The sequence below is a fragment of the Canis lupus genome, chromosome 8 (assembly GCF_048164855.1).
Source record: "Canis lupus baileyi chromosome 8, mCanLup2.hap1, whole genome shotgun sequence".
Classification (NCBI taxonomy): Eukaryota; Metazoa; Chordata; class Mammalia; order Carnivora; family Canidae; genus Canis; species Canis lupus.
The window spans coordinates 59792786-59818159 of record NC_132845.1 but is presented as its reverse complement, the minus strand read 5'-3'; the positions used below and the strand labels follow the sequence as shown (position 1 = coordinate 59818159).

The 25374-nt window shown below is 46.8% G+C and overlaps 2 protein-coding genes across 4 annotated transcripts in view; one reads left to right on the top strand and one right to left on the bottom strand.

Moving 5' to 3' along the window:
• C8H16orf54 (chromosome 8 C16orf54 homolog) overlaps window positions 1-25374 on the bottom strand; it is a 40665-nt gene that overhangs the window by 13862 nt on the left and 1429 nt on the right. Inside the window, exon 1 of one of the 3 annotated variants that reach the window (XM_072836440.1) lies at window positions 1229-1450. The exons of the other annotated variants lie outside the window; for them this stretch is intronic. The gene's annotated coding sequence lies outside the window, so the exon portion shown is untranslated. Of the gene's footprint in view, window positions 1-1228; window positions 1451-25374 lie in introns of those variants that run through there. 3 annotated transcript variants of the gene reach the window in all.
• On the top strand, window positions 13270-15758 carry ZG16 (zymogen granule protein 16). The gene is made up of 4 exons (XM_072836437.1): window positions 13270-13350; window positions 14269-14330; window positions 14506-14638; window positions 15340-15758. Exons 2-4 carry the CDS (start codon window positions 14276-14278, stop codon window positions 15653-15655), a joined length of 504 nt encoding a protein of 167 aa, XP_072692538.1. The 5' UTR covers window positions 13270-13350; window positions 14269-14275; the 3' UTR covers window positions 15656-15758.

Below are 25374 nucleotides of genomic sequence, written 5' to 3'. Positions count from 1 at the left end.
TGCTGGGCCAACTGAGAAAGTTGGGCAATGGCACCCAAAGTCACACAACTCAAGTGCTGGAGCTGAATCCAAGCCCAGATCTGACCATCTCCAACCTTCTCCTCCTGCTGAATGAATGACTTCCTGAGGAGGTCAATCATAGGAAACACAGCCAGAGCTTAAACAAAAGAGTACAGCTATTTCCTGTTGCTCTTCCCTTCACCCTCATGCACTCTGCAGTGGGGCCCTATCCCACTGAGAGTCCCAACCCTCACCAGGGGCCATCTTGCTGCCAACAGGGAATAAAGACAGGGCTGAACTCAGGAAGGTTTCATCACTGCTCAGGGCCTGCCTATTGTACCTAGTGGCTGCTCAGGATCCCTAGTCAGAGATTCTAACCTTGAGAACTGTGAAAAATGATAAGAATGGGGGGGCCCAACTGGCTCAGTCAGAGGAGCATGCGACTCTTGATCTCAGAGTCATAAGTTCAAGCCCCGTGTTGGGTGTAGAGATTAGCGAAATAAATAAACTTTAAAAAAATGATAAGAATCAGGATGCCGGGAGGTGGGCGGGGGGTGGGGGTGACTGGGTGACGGGCACTGAGGGGGGCACTTGATGGGATGAGCACTGGGTGTTATGCTATATGTTGGCAAATTGAACTCCAACAAAAAAGAAAAAAAAAAAAAAAAAAGAAAGAATCAGGATGCCTGGGTAGCTCAGTGGTTGAGCATCTGCTTTTGGTTCAGGGCATGATCCCGGAGTCCCAGGATCGAGCCCCACATTGGGCTCCCCATGAGGACCCTGCCTCTTCCTCTGCCTGTCTCTGCCTCTCTCTGTGTCTCTCATGAATAAATAAATTTTTAAAAATGATAATGAATTAGAAAGGTCCCAAGTGCCACCTCTTTGGGGATATTTGCAGCGGTGGAAAGAATCTGGGTTTTGGAACCAGTCAGTCTTGGGATTAAATCTGAGATTCCTATATTTGATTTTCTTTTTTATTTACTTATGATAGTCACAGAGAGAGAGAGAGAGAGGCAGAGACACAGGCAGAGGGAGAAGCAGGCTCCATGCACCTGGGAGCCCAACGTGGGATTCGATCCCGGGTCTCCAGGATCGTGCCCTGGGCCAAAGGCAGGCGCTAAACCGCTGCGCCACCCAGGGATCCCAGATTCCTATATTTGATTCCCATTTTTCACGAATTCCCACCTTGAAAGGCTATAAGGAATAGTAGATAGTTTATATAAAGCACCTCATAAAGTAGGCATTCAGCACTTCTGTCCTCTTCTGTCTTGATATAGCATTGCTTCTCATCTCTGGAAGACCATAAAGGGGGCGCCTCGGTGGCTTAGCGTTTGAGCACCTGCCTCAAGCTCAGGGTGCGATCGGGGGTCCTGGGATTGAGTCCTGCATCAGGCTCCTTGTGAGGAGCCTGCTTCTCCTTCTATGTCTCTGCCTCTCTCAGTGTGTCTCTCATGAATAAATACATACAATCTTCAAAAAAAAAAAAAAAAGACCATAAAAGATCTCCCCTTCAATCTCATTACCACTCAGGATTGCTCTACACTGACCACCAGATTCCCCAGCCTCTGAGCCTCCCCTCTCTCCCACTCCACCTCCTGGTGCATCCTATTGATATTTCTTTTCCTGGAGCCCACATCCTGGAATCCCTCCCTGATCTTACTGCACTTCCTCTATAACCCTGACTTTACGGTGTATTGCTCCAACCAACCTCTCTCTGCCACTTGCTAGCCTTGTCCTCGGCCACACCTTCCTCATAAAGCTTCTACCTTGGACCAATACAACCTCTTGCCTATTATCCTACCAGGTTAGTGAGCCCGGTTGGAGAAAATCACACAAACTCACCCCATTTACGCCCCTAACTCCACCTGGTCCCTCAGTCACGCTGTCAATGTGGATCTGGGCAATGCTCTTTCTTTCCCTTCCCTACAAAGCTCTTCCAGATCTTTCACAGCTTCCCTAGCGAACTTTGCCCAATCTCAACTCTTATCATCAGTGGACCTGCTTTCTCTCTTGTGCAGAAAGCTGATGCCTTCAGGCAGCCCTAGCTCTCCTCCTTGTTCATTCTCAGCCTCTGAGAGGGGGTTGGCCCCTTTGGCTCCTTCTCCAAGGATAGATTAGCAATCATGGACACCATGCTTTCACTCTTGGGTCTGTTCATAGCTTGCCTGAGGATTCCTTTTTTTTTTTTTTTTTTTGTCTGAGGATTCTTACAGGCTTCCTACAGTTTCTGTGAGCCCTGTCTGCCCAGACATTTTCTTCCCACAGTGAAGGATGATGTGCCCCACTTTGTCCCCTGCACTGATTTTCCTACTTTGTTTCAAAGTCTGCACTCCTCCAATGCTACTGCTCCTGGCCCGTGCGCCTTCTGTGTCAAGCAATTTACTAAGAACACTGATTTTCTTTTATAAAGTAATCTCTATACCCAACGGGGGCTTGAATCATGCCCGGGAGATGCTCTACTGACCGAGCCAGCCAGGTGCCCCTGACTAAGCACATTTGTATGTTTCATTTAATCCTCTAAAATAACCCTTGGGGTGGATCTTATCCTCTCTTCTCTAATGAAGAAACTGAGATTCAGAGACATTAAGTAATTTGCCCAAGGAAGGTGGCAGAGCCAAACCTCAGCCTGCTTCTCTCTTTTCACTGTGCAGTTCTGGCATCTGTGACCACACTTTGTGGCCACAGTGGGGACCCTGGTTCCCTCCCCTGTGTTTGACTGAATCCCTAGCCCTCTGGCTTTGCTCATTCACTACACTCTGAAGACCAGTTGATCAGGTTTGCCCCTCACCAGGGTGCGAGCCCTTCCCAGCAGGACACTTCATTTCCATTTTTCCAGCAAGCTCACTAAGTGCTTTTAATGATGTTCAGTTCAAGCTATCTTGGCCTTCCTATCACTGTTCTCTGCTTAGTTGACAGTGCTTTTGCCCTTATTCTTTCATTAGCCAAGTGGACATGAAAAGGTGATGATGCTAGAGGAGATATGTGACATCTCATAACCTTGATATGACAGGGCCAGAGTTGGGAAGTACTAAAATCTGTGAGCCCTGCCCTCAGGCGGGTGGGATGATGGTGGTGGTGGCTCTGGGGCTTTAGTTCGTCTGCAGAGTACTGAGTCCTATTGAGTCGGGGGGCGGGGGGAAGAAAAAAACAAGATGAAGTGTATGTATGGAATGCTAGGAATATACAATTTAGGTTTACAACTAAAACGAGGGGTAAAAATAAATAAATAGGGGATCCCTGGGTAGCTCAGCGGTTTAGCGCCTGCCTTCGGTCCAGGGCATGATCCTGGAGTCCTGGAATCGAGTCCCACGTCGGGCTCCCTGCATGGAGCCTGCTTCTCCCTCTGCCTGTGTCTCTGCGTCTCTCTCTCTCTCTCTTTCTCTCTCTCTCTCTCTCATGAATGAATAAATAAAATCTCAAAAAACAATAAATGGGGCAACCCCGGTGGCTCAGCGGTTCAGCGCCGCCTTCAGCCCGGGGTGTGATCCTGGAGACCCGGGATCGAGTCCGGCATCGGGCTCCCTGCATGGAGCCTGCTTCTTCTTCTGCCTGTGTCTCTGCCTCTCTCTGTGTGTGTCTGTCATGAATAAATAAATACAATCTTAAAAAATAAAATAAATAAAGTAAAACATGCAGGGTAATTAGGAACTTTATGATTTTCTTTTAAAGATTTATTTATTGGGATCCCTGGGTGGCGCAGCGGTTTGGCGCCTGCCTTTGGCCCGGGGCGCGATCCTGGAGACCCGGGATCGAATCCCACGTCGGGCCCCCTGCATGGAGCCTGCTTCTCCCTCTGCCTGTGTCTCTGCCTCTCTCTCTCTCTCTGTGTGACTATCATGAATAAATAAATAAAATCTTAAAAAAAAAGATTTATTTATTTGAGAGAAAGAGAGAAAGCAAAGGGAGCAAGAGAGAATGTGAGGGGGAGTAGAAGGAGAGGGAGAAGCAGGCTCCCTGATGAGCCAAGAGCCCAATGTGGGACTCCATCCATCCCAGGACCCTGGGACGTGACCTGAGCGGAAGGCAGATACCTTAACCGAGCCACCCAGATGCCCCTATGATTTTCTTACTTTCACAGGACAGAGTCACTCCTTAGACCATGAGGAACAAGAAGTACTTCCTTGGCACCTCACCTTGTACCAGGCAGTGGTCTGGAACTTTACCAACATTAACCATTTCAGGACCACAGCAACCCATGGAGGCAGGCACAATGATCACTTTTTTGTTTGTGTGTATTTTTCATATGAGAAAACAGAAGCAGAGAGAGGTAAAATAACTCGCCCCAGGCTTCTGAGTGGTCCTGCCCGGCCATCCATGTCCTTCACCAGCACACCACAAGGGCACACCAACTGACCCTGTCGTCATGCATTTGTAGAACACATCGCACAGGAGCAGGTGACTGAGCCTCCTGTGATATATGAAGGACACTAAATCTGCTCATATTGTTAGATGAATTCTTCCGCACACAGTGATAATGACTACATCCTGGCAGAATGACCTCACCTGATTCCCACTACGATATTGTTGTATCAATATTTGATATTGTTAAATTGTTATATGTTCTGGAAGGTGATTATTCTTGGTGAGGAGAAAAACAAATACAGGAAACAAAGGAAAAAATAAATGAAACAAATGAAAACACAAAGAGTTGCAATTGATCAAACCATTCAGTAAGAGGTACTGAGGCTGAAGGCAAAAACACAGAAATTGGGGCGCCTGGCTGCTTGATTTTTTTTTTAATATTTTATTTATTTATTCATGAGAGACACAGAGAGAGAGAGAGAAGCAGAGGGAGAAGCAGGCTCCAAGCCAGGAGCCTGATGTGGGACTTGATCTTGGGACTCCAGGATCACGCCCTGGGCCAAAGGCAGGTGCTAAACCACTGAGCCATCCAGGCATCCCTTGACTCTTGACTTCGGGTTGTAAGTTCGAGCCCCACGTTGGGTGTAGAGATTACTTTAAAAACTTAAAAAAATACTCATTGGATTTTTTTTAAATTATTTTTTTCTTTTTTAAGAGAGCACGAGCCGGTGGGAAGGGTCAAGAGGGAGACAGAAAGAATCCAAGCAGGCTCCATGATGGGTGTGGAGCCTGACATGGGTTCAATCCCTCGACCCTAAGATCATGACCTGTGTGAAACCAGGAGTGGGATGTTCAACTGACTGAGCCACCCAGGTGCCCCTTAAAAGTAAAATCTTTAAAAAAAAAAAAGCACACACAGATTTTTAAAAATTACCATGTAATCATAGCTCAATAAAAGGAAATTACATTTTCTAAAATATTTTATTTATTTGAGAGAGAGAGAGAGAACACACAGAAGGAGAGGGAGAAACAGACTCCCCACTAAACAGGGAGCCCCAAAGCAGGGCTCGATCCCAGGACCCTGAGATCATGACCTGACCCGAAGGCAGATGTTTAACTGACTGAGCCATCCAGGTGCCCCAATAAAAGGAAATTAGAACCAGATTTCCAAGTGACTTTTTTTTTTAAGATTTTTAAAATTTATTCATGAGAGCCACAGAGACACAGCAGAGGGAGAAGCAGGCTCCCTGCAATGAGCCCGATGTGGGACTCGACCCAGATCCCAGGATCATCCCCTAAGCCAAAGGCAGATGCTCAACCGCTGAGCCACCCAGGTGTCCCTCCAAGTGACTTTAACTTAAATGTTCAAATCAACTTACAGAAAATTATTTCTTTGAGGGGCACCTGGCTGTGTCAGTCTGAAGAGCATGTGACTCTTAATCTTGGGGTCATGAGTTCAAGCCCCATGTGGGATGCAGGGATGACTAAAAAAATAAACTTAAAAAAATTGTTTCTTTGAGTCTTATGATGCATTTGATAAAGATCTCCAGGATCTGAACTAAGCTAAGCCATAAATAAAGCTAACTGCAGATGAGAAAGACAAGGGCTGCCCTCATCAACTTTATCTTCAGATAAAGAGATGGAGGGATCCCTGGGTGGCGCAGCGGTTTGGCGCCTGCCTTTGGCCCAGGGCGTGATCCTGGAGACCCGGGATCGAATCCCACGTCGGGCTCCCAGTGCATGGAGCTTGCTTTTCCCTCTGCCTGTGTCTCTGCCTCTCTCTCTCTCTCTCCTCTCTCTCTGTGACTATCATAAATAAATAAAAAAAAAAAAAAAAAAAGAGATGGAAAAAGAAAGGCCATGTTTTGTGAGAATTAGAGAGAGAGAGAGAGAGAGAGAGAGAAATTTACTCAGTACTTATGTGGGCCAGATCTGTGCCAGGGGCTTGACACAAATTGATCGAACCCCTCTCCTATGGCAGATAAACAAACAGAAGCTCATGGAATGAGTAAGGGCAGGAGCCCTTTAGGACCTGTCTCTTTCTAATATATTCCTGGTCTATCGCTATAGGTTTGACTTCAAAAAATGATTAACTCAGGGTGAGCCTGGGTGGCTCAGCAGTTGAGCACCTGCCTTCAGTCCCAGGGCGCGATCCCGGAGTCCCAGATGGAGTCCCACATTGGGCTCCCTGCATGGAGCCTGCTTCTCTCTCTATGTCTCTGCCTCTCTCTGTGTGTGTCTCTCATGAATAAATGGATAAAATCTTTAAAAAAAAATTAACTCAGTTTGCACTATATACATGTCCAGTCTGTTATATACCTGAAATTGATCATGTTACATGTCAATTACATGTTTCCCCTCCCTCAAAAAAAAAGATTACCAACATATACTTTGGGTTTCTGGAGGTGCTCTGGTTACTACCCTAGAGGTGTCCCAACCCACTTCTAGCCTGGCAGTTTTGAACTGCATACAAAGAATCTTACCCTTTGAGAGAGGGAAAGGTTTTTTTCCAAGGGTTTTTTTTTTTAAATACCAATTCACAATAGGAAAGAACATTTTATATTGTGAGCCAATACACAGTATAGAGTATTTAACTGAAACAATGGTTCAGGAAACAGTATTTAGACTTGTTGCATGCGATGCTCTCACTTTCTTCTCTATTCCACTTTTATTTATTTTTAAAGTTTTTTTTTTTTAATATTATATGTATTCATTCATGAGAGAGAGAGGGAGAGAGTCAGAGACACAGGCAGAGGGAGAGGGAAAAGCAGGCTCCATGCAGGGAGCCTGATGATGTGGGACTCAATCCGAGGACTCCAGATTCACGACCTGGGCTGAAGGCGGCGCTAAACCGTTGAGCCACCCAGGCGTCCCTCTGGTCCGTGTTTAAAATTATGTTGGTCTTGGGGTGCCCTGCTGGCTCAGTCAGAAGAGCGCACAACTCTTGATATCGGGGTCACGGCCTCGAGCCCCACCTTATATGTACAAATTACTAAAAAACAAACAAATAAATAAATAAACTAAAAATATATAGTCTGATTTCGTGGTCCAGTAGCGAGTTAAGACCTACAGATAGAAAAACATCATCTGGGGATCCTTGGGTGGCACAGCGGTTTAGCGCCTGCCTTCAACCCAGGGTGTGATTCTGGAGTCCTGGGATCGAGTCCTGCGTCGGGTTTCCTGCATGGAGTCCGCTTCTCTCTCTGCCTGTGTCTGTGTCTCTCATGAATAAATAAATAAAATCTTAAAAAGAAAGAAAAGAAAAACATCATCCTTGAGGATTTTGGTTGACCTGGAGACCTTTTTTTCTTATTTTACAAATGCAGAAATCTAGGCCCTAAAATGTGACTTCTTTACATTCACTCCGCTAATGAGTGTTGGATAGAGAACCTCAACCTGAAATTTGGTCTTTATGTCCAGTATTCTACTGAAGGCAGAATTTTACCAGAAGATTCAGAAATAAGAAACAAGAAAACCCAAATAGGAGCCTACCAGAGGAGAGACACAGGAGTGAAAAGACAAAGGATGCGCATTTAGTAGAATTCTCACCGCAGCTAAGACTGTCATTTCTGGGGCACCTGCTCTGGTGCCAGGTGGGGAGCAGGAACGGGGAAGTCAGAGGTGAAGACACTGGCTTGGCCTCCAGTGGGCTCCAGGTTTAGTAGAGGAGGTTCCATGTAAACAGATAAATTACAGCACAGAGTAATCAGAGGCAAGCTGGTGATGTAGGAAGCACAGCTGGAGGCCAGAGAGAAGAAATCTGGAGTGGAGGGAGGGGCTGGGGAGAGGGCACCTGCGATAGACGCTTGGTGAGAGGTGCAGGGGCAGGTGTGAATGAATGTCTTGAGGGTAGAAGATACTAGACGAGCAGAAGGCAGCAGGAGTGGCATGGGCAAACTGCAGGCCACTGCAGGGGCTGGCATGCGGGGCACTGGGGACAGGAGGGCAGGGGGTAGAGGGACCCCGTCTGCAATTGAGTGGGGTCACTCCTCTCGCGAGACTTTAGTTTCCTCACTTGAACAGTGAAGGGTGAACAGAGAAGCAATATTCACATTTGCTTTTGTGCTAAAGCCCTTTGTTCAAATGAAGCCACCGGCATACACAAGGAGATAGAGATTTTTTTTTTCTTAGCAGGAAACAGATCTGCCATTGTTTGGAAAAACATTTTGAAACATCCAGGATGGGCGGGAAGAGGCGGATTCCTCCCACCCCACCCCACCCCCGGTGGGATTTTGCATCAGAACTTAAACCGCTTTGTCTGGGAGAGGAAGTAGTTCTCAGGTCGGAGCCGGGGAGGAGCAGAGCCAGGGGCCTGGTGTGGGGGGCGAGTGTCAGAGCTCCCACTGCCTCTGCTGGGGCCCCTACCTCCGCTCTTACCACCCACCCCCACCGCGCCCCATTCTCCACTTCTTTCTATCTATCTATCTATCTATCTATCTATCTATCTATCTATCTATCATCATCATCATCATCATCTATCTATTTTAAAAAATATTTATTTGAGGGCAGCCCGGGTGGCTCAGAGGTTGAGAACCTCCCTTCGGCCCAGGGCGTGATCCTGGGGTCCAGGGATCGAGTCCCACGTGGGGTTCCTGCAGGAACCTGCTTCTCCCTCTGCCTGTGTTTCTGCTCTCTGTGTCTCTCATGAATAGATAAATAAAATCTTTTTAAAAATAAAAATAAATAAATAAATATTTATTTGAGAGAGAGAGCGAGGGAAAGACAGAGAGGGGAGGACAGGGACCAGCAGACTCCGCCCAGCTCAGAGCGGGAGGTGGGGCTCGAACCTCCCACCCCAGATCATGACCTGAGGGAAACCAAGACTCTCAGGCTGACCTCACTGAGTCACCCAGGCGTCCCTGCATTCTCCAGTTTTATTTTTATTTATTTTTTAAAAAAGATTATTTATTTATTTATTCATGAGAGACACAGAGAGAGAGAGAGAGGCAGAGACACAGGCAGAGGGAGAAGCAGGATCCATGCAGGGAACCTGTCGTGGGACTGGATCCCGGGACTCCAGGATCACACCCTGGGCTGAAGGTGGTGCTAAACCACTGAGCCACCCGGGCTGCCCTCATTCTCCAGTTTTAAAAAGCAACCCCCCCCCCCCAAAAAAAAAAGCAAAACCCCTCAGGCGCCTGGGTGGTTCAGTGGTTGAGTGTCTGCCTTTGGCTCAGGGAGTGATCCTGGGGTCCTGGGATGGAGTCCCCCACAGACTCCCACAGGGAATCTACTACTCCCTCTGCCCACATCTCTGCCTCTCTCTGTGTGTCCCTCATGAATAGATAAATAAAAATCTTTAAAAAAGAAAAAAAAAAGGTAAGATCCCTCGACGGCTCCCCTCACCATCAGGAGGAATCCAAACTCCTGACCAGGCCTCTCAGGCCCCGCACCATCTGCCCCCTGTCTGCTGTCCACACCTCCCTCTCCACCCTCATGACTTCCACACTTACACCAGCCCCTGCTCCCCTGCACACAGTTCCACACACTCACTGCTTGCACGCCCACTCGGGGCTTTGGCACTCAGGCCTTCACCAGGCCCAGTCTACCCCCAAACATCTGTTCTTTCCATCGCTTCAGTCAGGTCTTAGTCTTCATCAATGTTACCTGAGGAGGGAGGCCCCCCAGGCAGCAGAGCAGCCTTTCCAGCCCAGCTCCCAGCTCCCTCTGCTTTGTGTACTTCCTCAGGCCTGTCATGTGCTAACAGTTGTTCCATTGTCTGACAGCACCCCCACCCCCCATCCCAGTCCTTGGAGCAAAAGCTCCTGAGGGGAGTGTGTGACTCAACTCTTCCTTGGTGGCTGTCTCTCCAACATCTAGAACATTGCCTCCAACATACAGATGCTCCACAAACGTGTAAGTTGCTTTGCCAGGGGGGCAGAGAAGACGGAGAGAATGTAAGCTGCCCTGCAACAGTAGAAAGCTTGGGAGGCTTTGGACTTTCACTACCTGTAGGTTGGGAACAGTGACCCTATTGCCTGTAGGTTGGGGGTAGGGGTGACCCACTGCCTGTAGAAGGGGGACAGGGACAACCCCCACTGCCTGTAGGACTAAGGCAGGTAGGCCCCCAGCAGACACATGGGTAAAATGTGAAAAATTCAAACAGGAGTTAATGAAGTGGAAGTAGAGGTGAGGTCTGGAGTCCCAATGCCTCCACCATCTTCCTTCCTCTTGACTCTTTCGGCACCAAATCAGAGCAAACCCTGGATGTCCCCACATGAGCTGCACAATGACCTATGTGGTTGGGACCGACAGAGGATGAGCCCTGACCCTCTCCCACTGGAAGGAAGGCCTCTCTTGCCCTCTGGAGAGGGGCTGGAGAGCTGGCTGTGGGAACACAGGGAGCAGTCTGTAGGGATGGGAAAACTCTGGCTCTCTGCTTAGGTGGGGTCAGTGTGATGGGGGAACAGAGGACTAGCTGAGGACAAAGCACAAGCCGGGAGCAGCACATTGACAAATCCTTGAAACAGGCAGTGGAGCATTCTTCTACCACTCAGCTGACTCCAAGTTAATACTTTGCTAAGGGCAAAAGGCAATCTTTGCCCACCCCCCAGGATCCTGTAAGTCTACTTTAACATATAAAAATTCCTTTAGAAATTTCCTTTATCTGGGTGCCTTCGGCTTGGGGCTTGATCCTGGAGACCCAGGATCCCACGCCGGGCTCCCTGCATGGAGCCTACTTCTCCCTCTGCCTGTGTCTCTGCCTCTCTTCTCTCTGTGTCTCTCATGAATGAATAAATAAAATCTTAAAAAAAAAAAAGAAATTTCCTTTATCTCTAAACCCCCAAGATTTTTGTTAGCAATCATCCCCCAAGCATGTGGCCCACCATATACATCTGAAGGGTTTCATGACTCAGGTTTTATTAGTTGGTAATAAATGACCTTTCCCCAACAATAGCTAGCCCCCTCAGGGTCCTGGAAACGTTGCTTCCAAAGTTCCTTAGAGAGGATGCTATCCCCAAACCCCTCCCAACTCCCAGGTATATAATCAGCCACTCTTCACAGGCCCTGGGCAACAGCTTTTCCTACCCAGCTCTTCCTACCCACGGATCCTGTCCCTTTGTTTTAATAAAATCACCATTTTTCACCAAAGATGTCTCAAGAATTCTTTCTTGGTCGTCGGCTCAGGTCCTTACCTATATTCCAGAACTTCATTAAGTGCATCAGATAAACCCATGACAAGTGTAGGGGCCTCTGTTATGAGGATCCCAGTCCATCATGCATGGAAATGCGAGGGCATTCTCCCTAAGCATTCACCTCAGACCTCTGAGGCCATCTTTAATATTGGTGTTTGGTTGCATCCTGTAGGATATATTCCTAATAAGGAAGAGGAGAGAGACAACAGTAAGAGAAGAGACAGAGGAAAGAGAGTTTGGGGGAGGAAGAGAGGCAAAGAGAAGAGGTAGAAGGAAAAACCACAGAGAGAATATAAAGAAAAATCCTCAGAGCAGTAGACATGGGGGAAAAATTAAGACACAGAATCAGGAAACAAAGGAAAACCAGAGAGGACAAGAGACAAAACAGAACATCTGGAATGAAGGAAAAGTATGTCAGCAGGACAGGCTTCTTTTGAACTTGGAGAAGTGAGGTCAGACACGGTGTCCCTGGCTGCCCTCCTGGTTCAGCAATCTCCAGAAGAGCCCTGTCCTATTTCCGGCTTCTTAGGGTGGGGTTCCCTTGCTTTCTTGGGAGGAGCTCTCAGTCCTAGATGGTGAGCCTGTGATGGGTGGGTGCTTTGTGTGTCCAACTACTAGTCATTAATAACCGAGGTTAATGACTCCAGCCCCTCCCGGAGCTCCATCCTTCTGTCTGCTTGGGAGGACCTGCTGACCCAGAGGGTCAAAGAGCCAGTCCTAGAGGGGTCAGGAAGCAGGACTCAGGAGTCCATCCTAGGGATGTAGGTGGAAAGGAATGCCTCCAAAGAGAAGAAATCTATGACATCAATCCGGGAGGCATTTCAGACCTACAGGAAAGAGCAATTGTCCTGTGTGGGCTGTAACCCCCAGAAGATTCAGCTGTGGCTCCCAGGAGTCCTGGGGTCCTGAGCAGAACTGCCCCCAAGGAGGACCTGGCTACTTTTACTTCCTTAGCTTCCCACGTGCCCTCTGGACTGACTGTCTGTTCCCAAGAGGGGGATCTACAGGTGTTCAGTGTCCACCGGCAACACCAATGTTACCTTTTTTTTTAAAGACTTTATTTATTCATGAGAGACACACAGAGAGAGGCAGAGACATAGGCAGAGGGAGAAGCAGGTTCCTCGCAGGGAGCCTGATGCAGGACTCGATCCCAGGACCCCGGGATCAAGCCCTGAGCCAAAGGCAGACACTCAACCACTGAGCCACCCAGGTGCCCCCTCTGTTACCTTACCGTTCTCAGAAAAGGTTTGTGAACAGTCTGGCAGGTTGAGGATGGATAGATGGGGGAAGAAAAAAAAAGCAAACACAGCAAAATATTAACCATGGTAGAATTGACATGGTGGGTATATGGGTACTTGTACAATTCTTTCAATTTTTCTATCAATGTGGATTTTTTTTTTCATATAAAGTAAAAAGGAGAGGGAAAAAATTGGAATATAGTAGGCACTCCTAAGTATGGAACATTGGGAGTGTAATCCCTCTCCAAGAGAATCTATATTTCAAATGCCCTGAAAGGACAATGTTTTTCTTGAAAGATGACATATTACAGGTGAGAGCACCTGCAGAACACCCAAATAGGGGAGGGAATCTTAGACCACACCCAGAAGTGATTAGTAACTTAGCCCACCCAAAGCTGATGGTCCTTTCGGTTGGTGACCTTTTCTCAAGTTTATCCTGCCTGTCCGTCCTGAGATATGGCCTTGGCCCCGAGTACCCCACCCTGTGATCTGTCACCCTTGGGGGGAGAGGCCGGATAAGATATTCCGGACCCTGCTTGACAACTGATCCTCAGAGGTTGATCATATTTGCTCAGGAGGTGAGGTTCACACGATAAAGAGCAGGAGGAGGGCTCGGACCTGGTATAAAAGATCTGAAAGTTTCAGGGGGGTTACTTTGCACCTGAAACTGCCAGGTGAGGGGTGACAGAGGCCTGAGCTAAGAGGTGACAGGGATGGCCGGGTTCAAATTAAGGGGAATTCAGGCTGAGCCAGACAGGCACCTACTTGGATTGGGTGGCAAGAGAAACCTGCGGGTCAGCTAACTGGGGCTTCTGTATCTGAGTGAGGTGCAAAGATATCTGGGTCTCAGTGGAAGGACTGGGGATGTCTGGGATGCTCGGGGGAATCAATGTGGCCAGATTTGTGTTAGTGGAGAAAGAATGATGACAAATAGAGCAGGCATCTGGAATCTAATATCTGGAGCTGGTCCAAACACCTTCTGCAATCTCTATCCACCTCTGCCTGAACTGCTCTGATGCTGGTGGTGGCAGTCTCCTCTATCACCACCTCTACTCCCCAGGTGTCACAGAGATGCACCTCTAAAATGCTCCTTTCCTTCTGATCTGAGATCAGCAGGAAGCTAGAAGTTTGAACTCTGCCCAGATGTCCCCCCACGCCAGGCCCATCCCTTACAGGCAGATTTCAGTTAGGTTTTGCTCAGACTCCTGGTTTGGTAAACTCAGCCATCTCTATGATTTGGAGATGGTCTCTACTTCTTTGAAAATGCTTTTCCTGCTTTGTGGCAGGAGGGATCAGGACTTAACACAGCTTGGTCCAGATAGAGGGTTAGGATTGATCTTCTGATCTGGGATGGAAGAAGGGAGTTGGCTCCCTCTGGACCAGGGACGACAGAGGGGTTAAGGACAGAAGACAGTCGGCCAAGAGCAGGACTAGAGATTAGGGACAATCCTTTCTAAGCCCAAGACTGGGTCAGTGAAGTCTGAGTTGAAGACAAAGAAGGCTGACACTCAGCTGGAGGTCAGTGAAACCTGAGTAAATGAAAGCCAAAGAAAAAAAGCTAAACCTTGACTTTCTCCTTATTTCCACTCCAGCCCCAGAATGTTGACCATTGCTCTTCTGGCCCTACTCTGTGCATCAGCCTCGGCCAATGCCAGTAAGTGAGAAGCCAGGAACCCAGCATAGTGTCATGGGAAGGCAGCCTCCTGCATTGCTGGTGGCCAAGGCTTTCAGAGGCTGGCTCGGAGTGGTGGGCACTGAGCTGTGGGAGGTGGTGGTGGGGAAACTGAGCTTTTGAGATTTCTCCCTTCAACTCCTACTGTCCCCTCCAGTTCAGGCTAGGTCCTCCTCATACAATGGAGAGTATGGAGGTGGTGGAGGGGAGCGATTCTCCCATTCTGGCAACCAGCTGGAAGGCCCTATCACCGCCCTCCGTGTCCGGGTCAACAGATACTACATTGTAGGGTAAGATTCTTTGTGTTTCTGTGGTTTGGGGATCTGCTCTGATCTTGCTAAACTGGAAAGTTCTTAGTCACTTTGGGTCATGGCTGTTCCAGTCAACAAATCCCAGGGATAACATGATACGTGAAAGTTGTTAGAGGACAGGGATCTGAGGTCAGCTCTGCTAATAACCCTACAGCCCCCCAGCACACATGACCTCAGGCAAATCATAGGCCATAGCTGCTCAGGCACTTGGAAGCTGGCTAGTCGGGCCCCACCTGAGGTGTAAGCCCCCTCTGGCATCTTCCATCTTTGCTGACTCTCTCCAGACAATGTATAGCCTTCTAATCCTGGACTACACCCTGGAACAACAAAGTATCTTCCCTAACGAGAACTTTCCAGAAAGATCCCCCTGCTCCCTTTGTATTGGGGGTGGGGTGGGGTGGGCAGCACAGTGGGAATCTAGATTCCAAAATCAAGCTCCAACGCTGTCTGCTTGACTCTGGCTAGGCAATTTTTCCTTTCTGAGCCTCTGCATTTGTGGGCAAAGCGAGTTGAAGTTCCCTGTATGATCTCAAGGGCTCACTCACCCCTCACACACTGTGGAGTTGGCAGCAGACCTGTTGCCCCATCACCAGTCTGCAAGTCTCAGCAGGGAGGCGGGGAGGTCCTGAATTATGATCAGCCCAATGTCAGTCTTCCTTCCTTCCTCACCCTGCCCCTAGCCTCCAGGTGCGCTATGGCAAGGTATGGAGCGACTACGTGGGTGGCACCCAGGGAGATCTGGAAGAGATCTTCCTGCACCCCGGGGAGTCAGTGATCCAGGTGTCTGGCAAGTACAAGTACTACCTGAGGAAGCTGGTCTTCGTGACGGACAAGGGCCGCTACCTGCCTTTTGGGAAAGACACAGGCACGAGCTTCAACGCCGTCCCCTTGTACCCCAACACTGTGCTCCGATTCATCAGCGGCCGTGCTAGCTCCCTCATCAATGCCATTGGCCTGCACTGGGACGTCTACCCCAGTGACTGCAGCAGTTGCTGAGATCCAGCCTTCTCCAGGCCCTGCATTGCGGCGACGGGTATGGGAACCTCTTCACCACTAACTCCATCTGCAAGGCTCAATAAAGACAAAATAAAAGAACCTAGCTAAGGCTCGTGTGTGTGGGTGTGTGCAGCTGGAATCTGCCTCCTGACTCTGGCTGTGAACGAGCGAGCGAATCTCCTATCTGGCTGTCGGATGTCATTCTAGGGAAGAGTGGGAGGGAGAGGAGAGAGGTCTAAGAGTCCTGGGCTTTTCTTCCTAATTTATCAAGAGGAGATAAGATTAGGGCTTGTACCAACTCTTTTTTTCAAGGATAGCTCCTGAGACTTTACCCAAACTGGAGTCCTAAGGCTAAGGGCTGGCCTGGCTGGGGCTTGTCGCCAAAACCCCAGATGTTCCACTCCCTAGATCGCCTCTACCCTTGATAGTCCCTCTTCCTCAAAAGGCCCTCTTGACCTTAACTCACCTGCTATCTGTGACTGGCCTGGGCTATTTTCCTTTGTTCTTTCCCAGAATCCACCTGACTTCTGAAACTTGGCCTGTGTCAAGGACCTTGCCTGTTACTCCAGCCTTGTTCCTCCCCAACTTTGCCCAGAAGCACTAATGTCCTTGCTTAGTTTAGCTCGCTCAGAACTGGGCTTCCTTCCCTAGGAAGCCACCACCTCCTCAACAGCTTCTACTCTGCCAATACCATCCTCAAAAACAGGCATTACAAGAGGGTAGATTTCCATCGTGGGTTTCTATGAACGTTCAGGGGAGGCAACAGAGTGGTTTCACAGATATAGCAAGGCTATAAAGTTGCTTTAGAAAGAATTCTTAGGACTCTAGCTCCCACTTCTAAGACTGTGACAGTTTTTTTTTTTTTTCTTTGTCTTTTGGTGGTGGTGGCTAGGGGTGGGGGAAATCACTCCCTGCTACCAGTAGATGGATTCACATTGTGGGCAGTGCCAGAGTCACATTTCTTCCCCATCAGACAAAGACAACAATTATGTACACGTAATTTTATAAAGAAGTATTAACATTATAGAAGCAACTCATGCCTAGCCTTTTTTTTTTTTTTTTTTAATTATTTATTTGATAGTCACAGAGAGAGAGGCAGAGGGAGAAGCAGGTTCCATGCACTGGGAGCTCGACGTGGGACTCGATCCCGGGTCTCCAGGATCGCGCCCTGGGCCAAAGGCAGGCGCTAAACCGCTGCGCCACCCAGGGATCCCCCATGCCTAGCTTTTTATAACAATTCCTTTATTTTTCTGAAACAATTCCATGTAATGGAATATTATATCACTGTGATTATTATTTTTTTAGATATAAAGCACATAAATGTCAGCTTTTTAAAGTGTGTCATTTCAGTGGTTATTAGTGCATTCATAGATTGTGCAATCATCACCTCTCTAATTCCAGGACACTGCCATCAGCTCAGAAAGAAGCCTCATCCCCATTAAGCAGTCACTTCCCATTCCTCTCCCAGCCCCATATAACCGCCCCTCTTGTTTTCTGTCTCTATGGCTTTGTCTATTCCCAACACTACATGTAGATGGAATCATACAATATTGTGGCCTTTTGTGTCTGGCTTTTCCCATTTAGCGTATTTTCCAGGTTTATCCATGTTGTAGCATGTGTTAGTACTCTGTTCCTCTGTATGGCTGAATCTGACAGATCAGATATCTGGTCCACTTCAGGCAGGCTTGAAGCCAGCGGGTTTCACATTGTGCCAGGGGGTAGGCACTGGCATTAAAGAGGCAGAAGCAGCACAAGAGGATGAAGTAATGGCATTCCTGACTTTTGTCCAGTCTACATATTAGGCTTTTGTACAAATTTTATTTAAAGAAAATATTTCTTTACTTATAAAATTCTAAGATTAAGATGAGCTAATCATACATTTATCAAATATTCTGCTAGGTATTTAGGAATACAAAGACCACTGAAAGTTTGGTTCTTCTCTTCTAGTCAAAGGGAAGACTTGGTGAAGGCAGGTGTGTGTATACACGTGCACACACGTGTATAGGGGCACCGTACTAGACTCAGGCCCCAGGTGATGCAGAAATATCAACACATGAGGCACCTGGGTGGCTCAGTGGTTGAGCATGTACCTTTGGCTCAGGGCGGGATCCCAGGGTCCTGGGATCAAGTCCTGCATCTGGCTCTCCACAGGGAGCCTCTTTCTCCCTCTGCCTGTGTCTCGGCCTCTCTGTTTCTCATGAACAAATAAAATCTTAAAAAAGAAAGAAAGAAGAAAGAAAGAAAGAAAGAAAGAAAGAAAGAAAGAAAGAAAGAAAGAAAGAAAGAAAGAAAGAAAGAAAAAGAAAGAAAGACGAACACATGAAGATAACAAGTGGTTTAGCACAGCTAAAATGCAAAGTACAACTGGGCAAAGAGGAAGCCTCATGGACAGGCAGGGACCATGAACGTCATGCTAAATGATTAAAACTTTATTTTATGGGCTCCTTGAAGTCATTTAACCAAAAATTCGCCCAAGGGATTAAGATTCATAAGAAAATCATTTTTGGGGGATCCCTGGGTGGCTCAGCGGTTTAGCACCTGCCTTTGGCCCAGGGCATGATCCTGGAGTCCTGGGATCGAGTCCCGTGTGGGGCTCCCTTAATGGAGCCTGCTTCTCCCTCTGCCTGTGTCTCTGCCTCTCTCTGTGTCTTTCATGAATAAATAAATAATTTTTTTAAAATCATTTTTTCCTGGGATGAGTGGGGAAAATGGATTAAAGGTGAAGCAGGGGGTAGCCCCGATGGCCCAGTGGTTTGGTGCCACCTTCAGCCTAGTATATGATCCTGGAGACCCGAAATCGAGTCCCACGTCGGGCTCCCTGCATGGAGCCTGCTTCTTCCTCTGCCTGTGTCTCTGGGTCTCTTTCTCTCTGTGTCTGTCATGAATAAATACAATCTTAAAAAAAAATAAAGGTGAAGCGGGGAAATAGTTAAGAGAATAGATCTAGATCAGAAATGATGGAAGTCTGAACAAAGGCAGGAATGTGAGGAAGAGAAGATTGGGAGGAATCTGGGAGATTCAAGGGGGAGGGTGGACTCAGAAGAATTTGATAAATGAATGCAAGAAAGTGCGTGAAGGAGGAGAATCTAGAAGACCATGTCTAGTATCAGCAACTGGGAAGAAAGAAACCCTCTCTAAGATGAGGACTACAAGGAAAATTTAGCCTTTAAAAAAAATTAATTTGGGGGAAACAGAGAAAGAGGGAGAGAGAGACAATATTAAGCAAGCTCCATACCCAGTGTGGGGCCCCACATGCATACTCCCCCGACGGAGAAAGCCACGTGACCCCTAAATACAAAGGGCTTTATTGCAAAGAATCGGCTTTAAAACCATGGAGGCAGGTGAGGCAAGTCTGAAATCTGGAGGGCAGGCCAGCCATCTGGAGGGCGTGCTCCAGGTATACAGATGGATTTCTTCTTCCTCAGGGATACCCCAGTTTTGCTCTTTTGCTTCCTTGTAAATTTTATGTAATCAAAACTTACACTTTTAGTGACTTAATTTTCTTTTTAAAATTTTTTCTAGCTTTATTGAAGTATAAATGGCAAATAAAACTATAATATATTTAAAGTGTACGACGTGATGATTTGATACATATACATGGTGAAAGGACTCCCACAATCAAGTTCATTAACAGATGCACCACCTCAGTTACTTAAAAAAAATTTTTTTTATTGAAGAATAATTGACATACAACATTGTATTCATGTCAGGTGTACAATATAGTGATTCAATATTTATATACATTATAAAGTGGTCGGGGCACCTGGGTGGCTCAGTCAGTTAAGCATCTGACTGGGTTTCAGCTCAAGTCATGATCTCAGGGTCATGGGATCCAGCCTCGAGTCAGGCTCTGTGTTCAGCAGAGTCTGCTTATTCCTCTGTTCCTCCCGCTGCAGAGTGTGCTTATCCCTCTGCTCCCCCCCCAACCCATTCCTTACCCTCCAACCCCGCTCGTGCTTGTTCACTCTCTCTCTACAGTAAATAAAGAAAAATTTTTATTTATTTATTTTTTTTAAAGAAAAAATTTTAAAAAAATTGTTACAATATTATTTACTATTCCCTACACTGTATATTACATCTCCCAATCTTATTTTATCAATAGTTACCCTTAAAAATTTTTTGTGAGACTACTTAAGATCTACTCACATAGCAAATTACAATCATACAATATAGTATTTTCAACTACGGTCACCAGGAGACACAGTGGAAAGTCTGTACCCTTTTACTAACATCTCTCCATTTCCCATACTTCCCAGGTCTTGGCAACCACATTCTACTGTTTCTATGGTGTTCAACATTTTTTTTTTTTTTTTAAGTAATCTCTACTCTGAAGGTTGGGCTTTAACTCATGACCCTGAGATCAAGAGTAGCATGCTCTACTGATGGAGCCAGTCAAGAGCCCCGATGTTCAATTTTTTGATTTTAGATTTCACACGTAAGTATCAGTTTTGCTTTTAGGCATTTCAACTGACTGCATGCAGCCTACCTGGCTTACCCAGGATCATTACTTAAAGTCAAATGATTGTAGATGGTAATTGTGTCTACAAAGCATCTTCACAGCAACACCTAGACTAGTTTTGATTGAATGCTCTACTACAGCCTAGCCAAACTAACATATAAATGACCTGTTGCACCTGAGAAAACCTAGGAGGGCTGGAGAGGGGAGTCAGAACAACAGCAGGCAGTGAGGGAGTTTGCTAACCAAAGTCAGATAAAATGATTACTGAGGAATCCTGGGAACTTAGCTATTAGTTACCAGAGATCACAGCAAGTTGATAGAGTACTGCCCAGGGACTTGGGAAACCTAGGTCCTACCTCTGCACAACTACATGGCCTTAGTCAAACTTCTTAACCTCTCTGGGTTCCAAATACCCATTTATAAGGGGCACCTGGGTGGCTGGGTGGTTGAGCGCCTCCTTTCGGCCCAGGGCGTGATCCTGGGGTCCTGGGATCGAGTCCCACATCAGGTTCCCTGCAGGGAGCCTGCTTCTCCCTTTGCCTGTGTCTCTGCCCTCCCCCCTCTCTTGAATAAATAAATCTTAAAAAAAAAAAAAAAAAAAAAAGAGCTTCTCTGGGTCATAGGCTCTCTAAGATGTATCGAGCGCATTCATCCTAGAAATCTAACTTCTAAGAATTCATTACATGAAAAAACTGACCTCATTGTGCAATGACTGAATGCTATATAGTGATAATGGAGATATGTGTATGAAGGACATGGCCCAAAAGAGGGTATGTCTGAGGTCTCCCCAAATAGGAAATGATCTGGAGTATGCCAGTATGAAGGGCCCAAAGGTCCACTGCTCCTCTGATGGCAACTGGAGGCAATCTCTCAAAAAGATTATACACACACATACTGCCTGACAGCTAGGGGCACCTGGCTGGCTCAGTGGGTAGAGCATGGCACTCTTGATCTCGAGGTTCTAAGTTGGAGCCCCATGTTAGGTGTAGAGATTACTTAAAAACAAAATCTTAAAACAACAACAACTTTGCCCTACAGGAGGTCACCAAATTAACTAGGTGATGTAACTATGACTGCTTCCTCATGTGGATCATCATGGACTCCATAGTGGCTGGAACTGAATCCTCAAGCTCCCACTGCAGAGCAGAGCAGGGAAAGAGCCATTTTAAGGAAACACAGGACCAGGCATCTAGAGGATTCCCAAGAATAGAGAAGCTTCAATCTGCACAAGCTGATTCAGGAGAAAGCAAAAGTCAAATCTGTGCCCCCCATTTTGAGATTTAAAAAAAAAATTTATGAGAGTGAGCATGAGCAGGGGGAGGGGCAAAGGGGGAGAGAGAGAGAGGGAAAGAGAGAGAGAGAGGGAGAAGTAGATTCTGTGTTGAGCAGGGTACCCCATGCAGGCTCAATCTCAGGACCCTGAGATCATGACCTGAGCTGAAAGCAGACAATTAACAAATTTAGCCACCCAGGTGCCCCAAAGGTCAAATTCCCAAACTACAACCACCAAAAGAACCTGACTATCCGGGAACCCTGGGTGGCGCAGCAGTTTAGCGCCTGCCTTTGGCCCAGAGCACGATCCTGGTAGACCTGGGATCGAATCCCACGTTGGGCTCCCGGTGCATGGAGCCTGCTTCTCCCTCTGCCTGTGTCTCTGCCTCTCTCTCTCTCTCTCTCTCTCTCTCTCTGTGACTATCATAAATAAAACAAACAAAAAAAAAACCTAACTATCCAAGAAATAGAAGACTCCCCTTAGACTATAACTTGTAGGTTTCTTTTTCTTAAAGGTTTCATTTATTCATGAGAGACACAGAGAAAGGCAAAGACACAGGCAGAGGGAGAAACAGGCTCTCTGTGGGGAGCCCAATATGGGATTCCATCCCAGCACCCCAGGATCATGACCTTCATGAGGCAAAGGCAGACGCTCAACCATTGAGCCACTCAGGTGTCCGAACTCGTGGGTTTCAAGAAAGTTTTGGGTCCAATACCTTCCAGTCCAGCCAATGAAACGAGGCAATCCTTGGCATTAGCATGTGGACTCACTCACATTGCGGAAGGACAGCAAATAGACGATGAGTAACACTGAACATGTGTGAGAACGTTTAAGGATCACTTCAAGTAGGAAGACTATGTTAGCAGCCATACATGTTTGGAGCGTGGCTATTTTGAGGAAAATAGTAGGGAGAGATGAAAAATGGAAGAGGGGACTTATATTTATTTTGCATCATCCATTAGGAGTTCAGGGACTCTGCAAAAGTACCTCGTTTAATTGTGACAACAATCCTGTTGTAAAGCAGTAAGGGTATTCTCATTTTCCAGATGAAGTCACCAAGACAGAAATCAGTTGTGGTTGTAGGAAGTTTGAGAGTTACAATGGGGGGACCCCTGGGTGGCTCAGTGGTTTAGCACCTGCCTTCCGCCCAGGGCATGATCCTAGAGTCCTGGGATTGAGTCTCACATTGGGCTCCCTGCATGGAGCCTGCTTCTCCCTCTACCTGTGTCTCTCATGAATAAATAAATACAATCTTAAAAAAAAAGAGAGAGAGAGTTACAATGGTGCATGTCACAGTTCACTGTGTCTCCCCCTCAGACCTTACACCCCTGCTCATTCCCCAGGAGGTAATAACTGAGCAAATCCAAACAAAAACATGTTTTTCTCTGCTTTAGTGTGCCGTCAAAGGAAACTCACCCGGAACCGTCTAAATCTTGGTGGAGCAAATGAAAGTGAGATTTCTCAGACTTAGTACAAACTAGAGCTCTGAAAAATGACACGTTTGCCTTCGATCATATTACAAATATTTACTAGGTGCCCATGATGCATCAGGCACTCTGCTAAATGCTGTTACATGTCCAAAGTCACAAACATAGAATAGAGCAGAGTCAGTTTCGAATGCGGGTCTTTCTGATGTCAAAATCTGGGCATTTTCACATGTCTATGGCTTTCAAACATCTTCAACACAAAATCTTACAATATTTTCTGATATGAAGATCCCACAGTTAGAAAACCATGTAAGGCATCTACATGTGAGTTCTCTCAAATGCCTGTTGAACCCAAACTCCTTCATCAGGATATATAGGACATTGGGACGCCTGGGTGGCTCAGTGGTTGAGCATCCACCTTTGGCTCAGGGTATGATCCCGGGATGCTGGGATCGAGTCCCACACTGGGCTCCCCTTGAGGAGCCTGCTTCTCCGTCCACCTATGTCTCTGCCTCTCATGAATAAATAAATAAAATCTTAAAAAAAAAAAAAGGATATATAGGACATTACCATCACCCCCCCAAAATTCCTTCTGGGCCCTTCCCAGTCACTTCCTGCCCCTAACTCCCAAAAGGCAATCACTTCTCTGACTTTTCCAGCACAGGTTAAGTCTGTTCTGCATTCAAACTGCTGTTATCTTACAAAGCATGGAGCATTTGGAAAACCACTGTACAGCCCTGAGAGAATGAGTAAAAAGGCAAATAACATCTTTGATATTCAGTATGAAAATCGCTTTTACTCTACAGAGGCCAGGGGCCCCCAGACCACATTTTGAGAATCCTTGCTCTAGGGATTACAATATTTTGTTTTGTTTGAAATGTTAATATACAACTCTGCTTTGTCTGCTCAAGGCAGGAATCCTCTGGAGCCAGCCTCATTCTAGCAAGCATTTCAAACTCCCCCAGCACAGCAGCCTTCAAAGCTGACCTGAGCCTGCAGGAAAGGGCCAGTAGATAGGTCAGGGGTACCTCTGCTGAGCCTTTTTGGGAAGCTCCCCCACCCTCCTCAGCTCTTACATAATTGTAAATGAAGCAAGGGAAAGAGATGCCCACCAGGGGCCAACTGGTGAGGCTTCCTGGCCCCCTGAGGTGCTTTATTATCTCGCCCAGGAGTCCTCCCTCCCCACCTGGCGGCCCCCCTCCTCCATCTGGTCCTTTCTCTCCCACCACCAATTCCCTTCGCCATCACTGCTGCTTTGCCTTTCACCCCAGATGATCCTCACTTGGGATCTTCCAAGGCTTGAAGGACAGAGAGGCTTGAAGGACAGAATTGCCTCTCTTGCTCACTAGTCTCCTTCCAATTGTGATAGTGCAAATGCTACATGACTTTGCTGAGCTCTCCTTTGCTTCCCAAGAGTCTAGTTTAAAAAAAAAAAAAAAAGTTAAAAAAAATCCACTGCTTCTTTTTGCCTGTCAGGTATTTAACAATCTAATTTCCACCAGACAGATGCACATCCTTAAGACAACCCTAGGAAGCAGATTCAACCATTATTCCTTTTTTTAACACCTGAGGAAATGGAGGCAAGGAGGTTAAGCCTCTACCCTGGGTGGTCTAGCACCAAAGCCCTGTACCTGAGCTATTTATTCAATCTTAAAAGTCCTGACCCCTGACCTATGCTCCTTCCACTATTTCTGGCAAGTATCTTACCAAATACCTAGGGACTGGCAACAAATGTGAAAAGCCCAGGAATCCTTTCTAAAGCGTGGATAAAACCAAACTGCCAATCATCTTAAAACAGTGGTTTCCCAAGTGTGATCCGGGAAATTCTGGAGGCTCCTAAGACACCTTCAGGGAGGCCTGCAAGGCCAAAACTATTTTCATAATAAAACTAAGATGCCATTTGCCTTTTCTCCTTGTAAACCTTTTTGTTTTTAAGATTTTCTTTACTTATTCATGAGAGACACAGAGAGAGAGAGGCAGAGACACAGGCAAGGGACAAGCAGGCTCCATGCAAGGAGACCAATGTGGGACTAGATCCTGGGACTTCAAGACCGTGCCCTGATCTGAAGGCAGATGCTCAACAGCTGAGCTACCCAGGCGTCCCTCCTTGCATACTTTCTTAAGTATATGGTAGAGTTTTCAAGAAGCTATATGATATATTGATATCACAACATCCTGAATGCAGAAGCAGATAGGAGAATCCAGCTATTTTCTGTTAAGCCAGACGTTATATTTGTAAAAATGTAAAACGTGCCACTCTTTTTCTTTTTGGTTTTTAAAATTAAAATGTTAGAGTGCCTGGGTTGCACAGTTGGTTAAGCATCTGCCTTTGGCTCAGGTTATGATCCCAGGGTCCTGGAGTAGGCTCAGCCTCAGGCTCTCTGCTCATCAGGGAAACTGCCTCTCCAACTCTCTCCTGCTCCGCCTACTTGTGTGTGTGCGTTGTCAGATAATAAATAATATCTTTAAAAATTTTATAATGTTATTTACCTCATATGTAATAGGTTATTGTAATTTTTCAGGCAGGTTTTTAAATGGAGATATAATTCACACAACATAA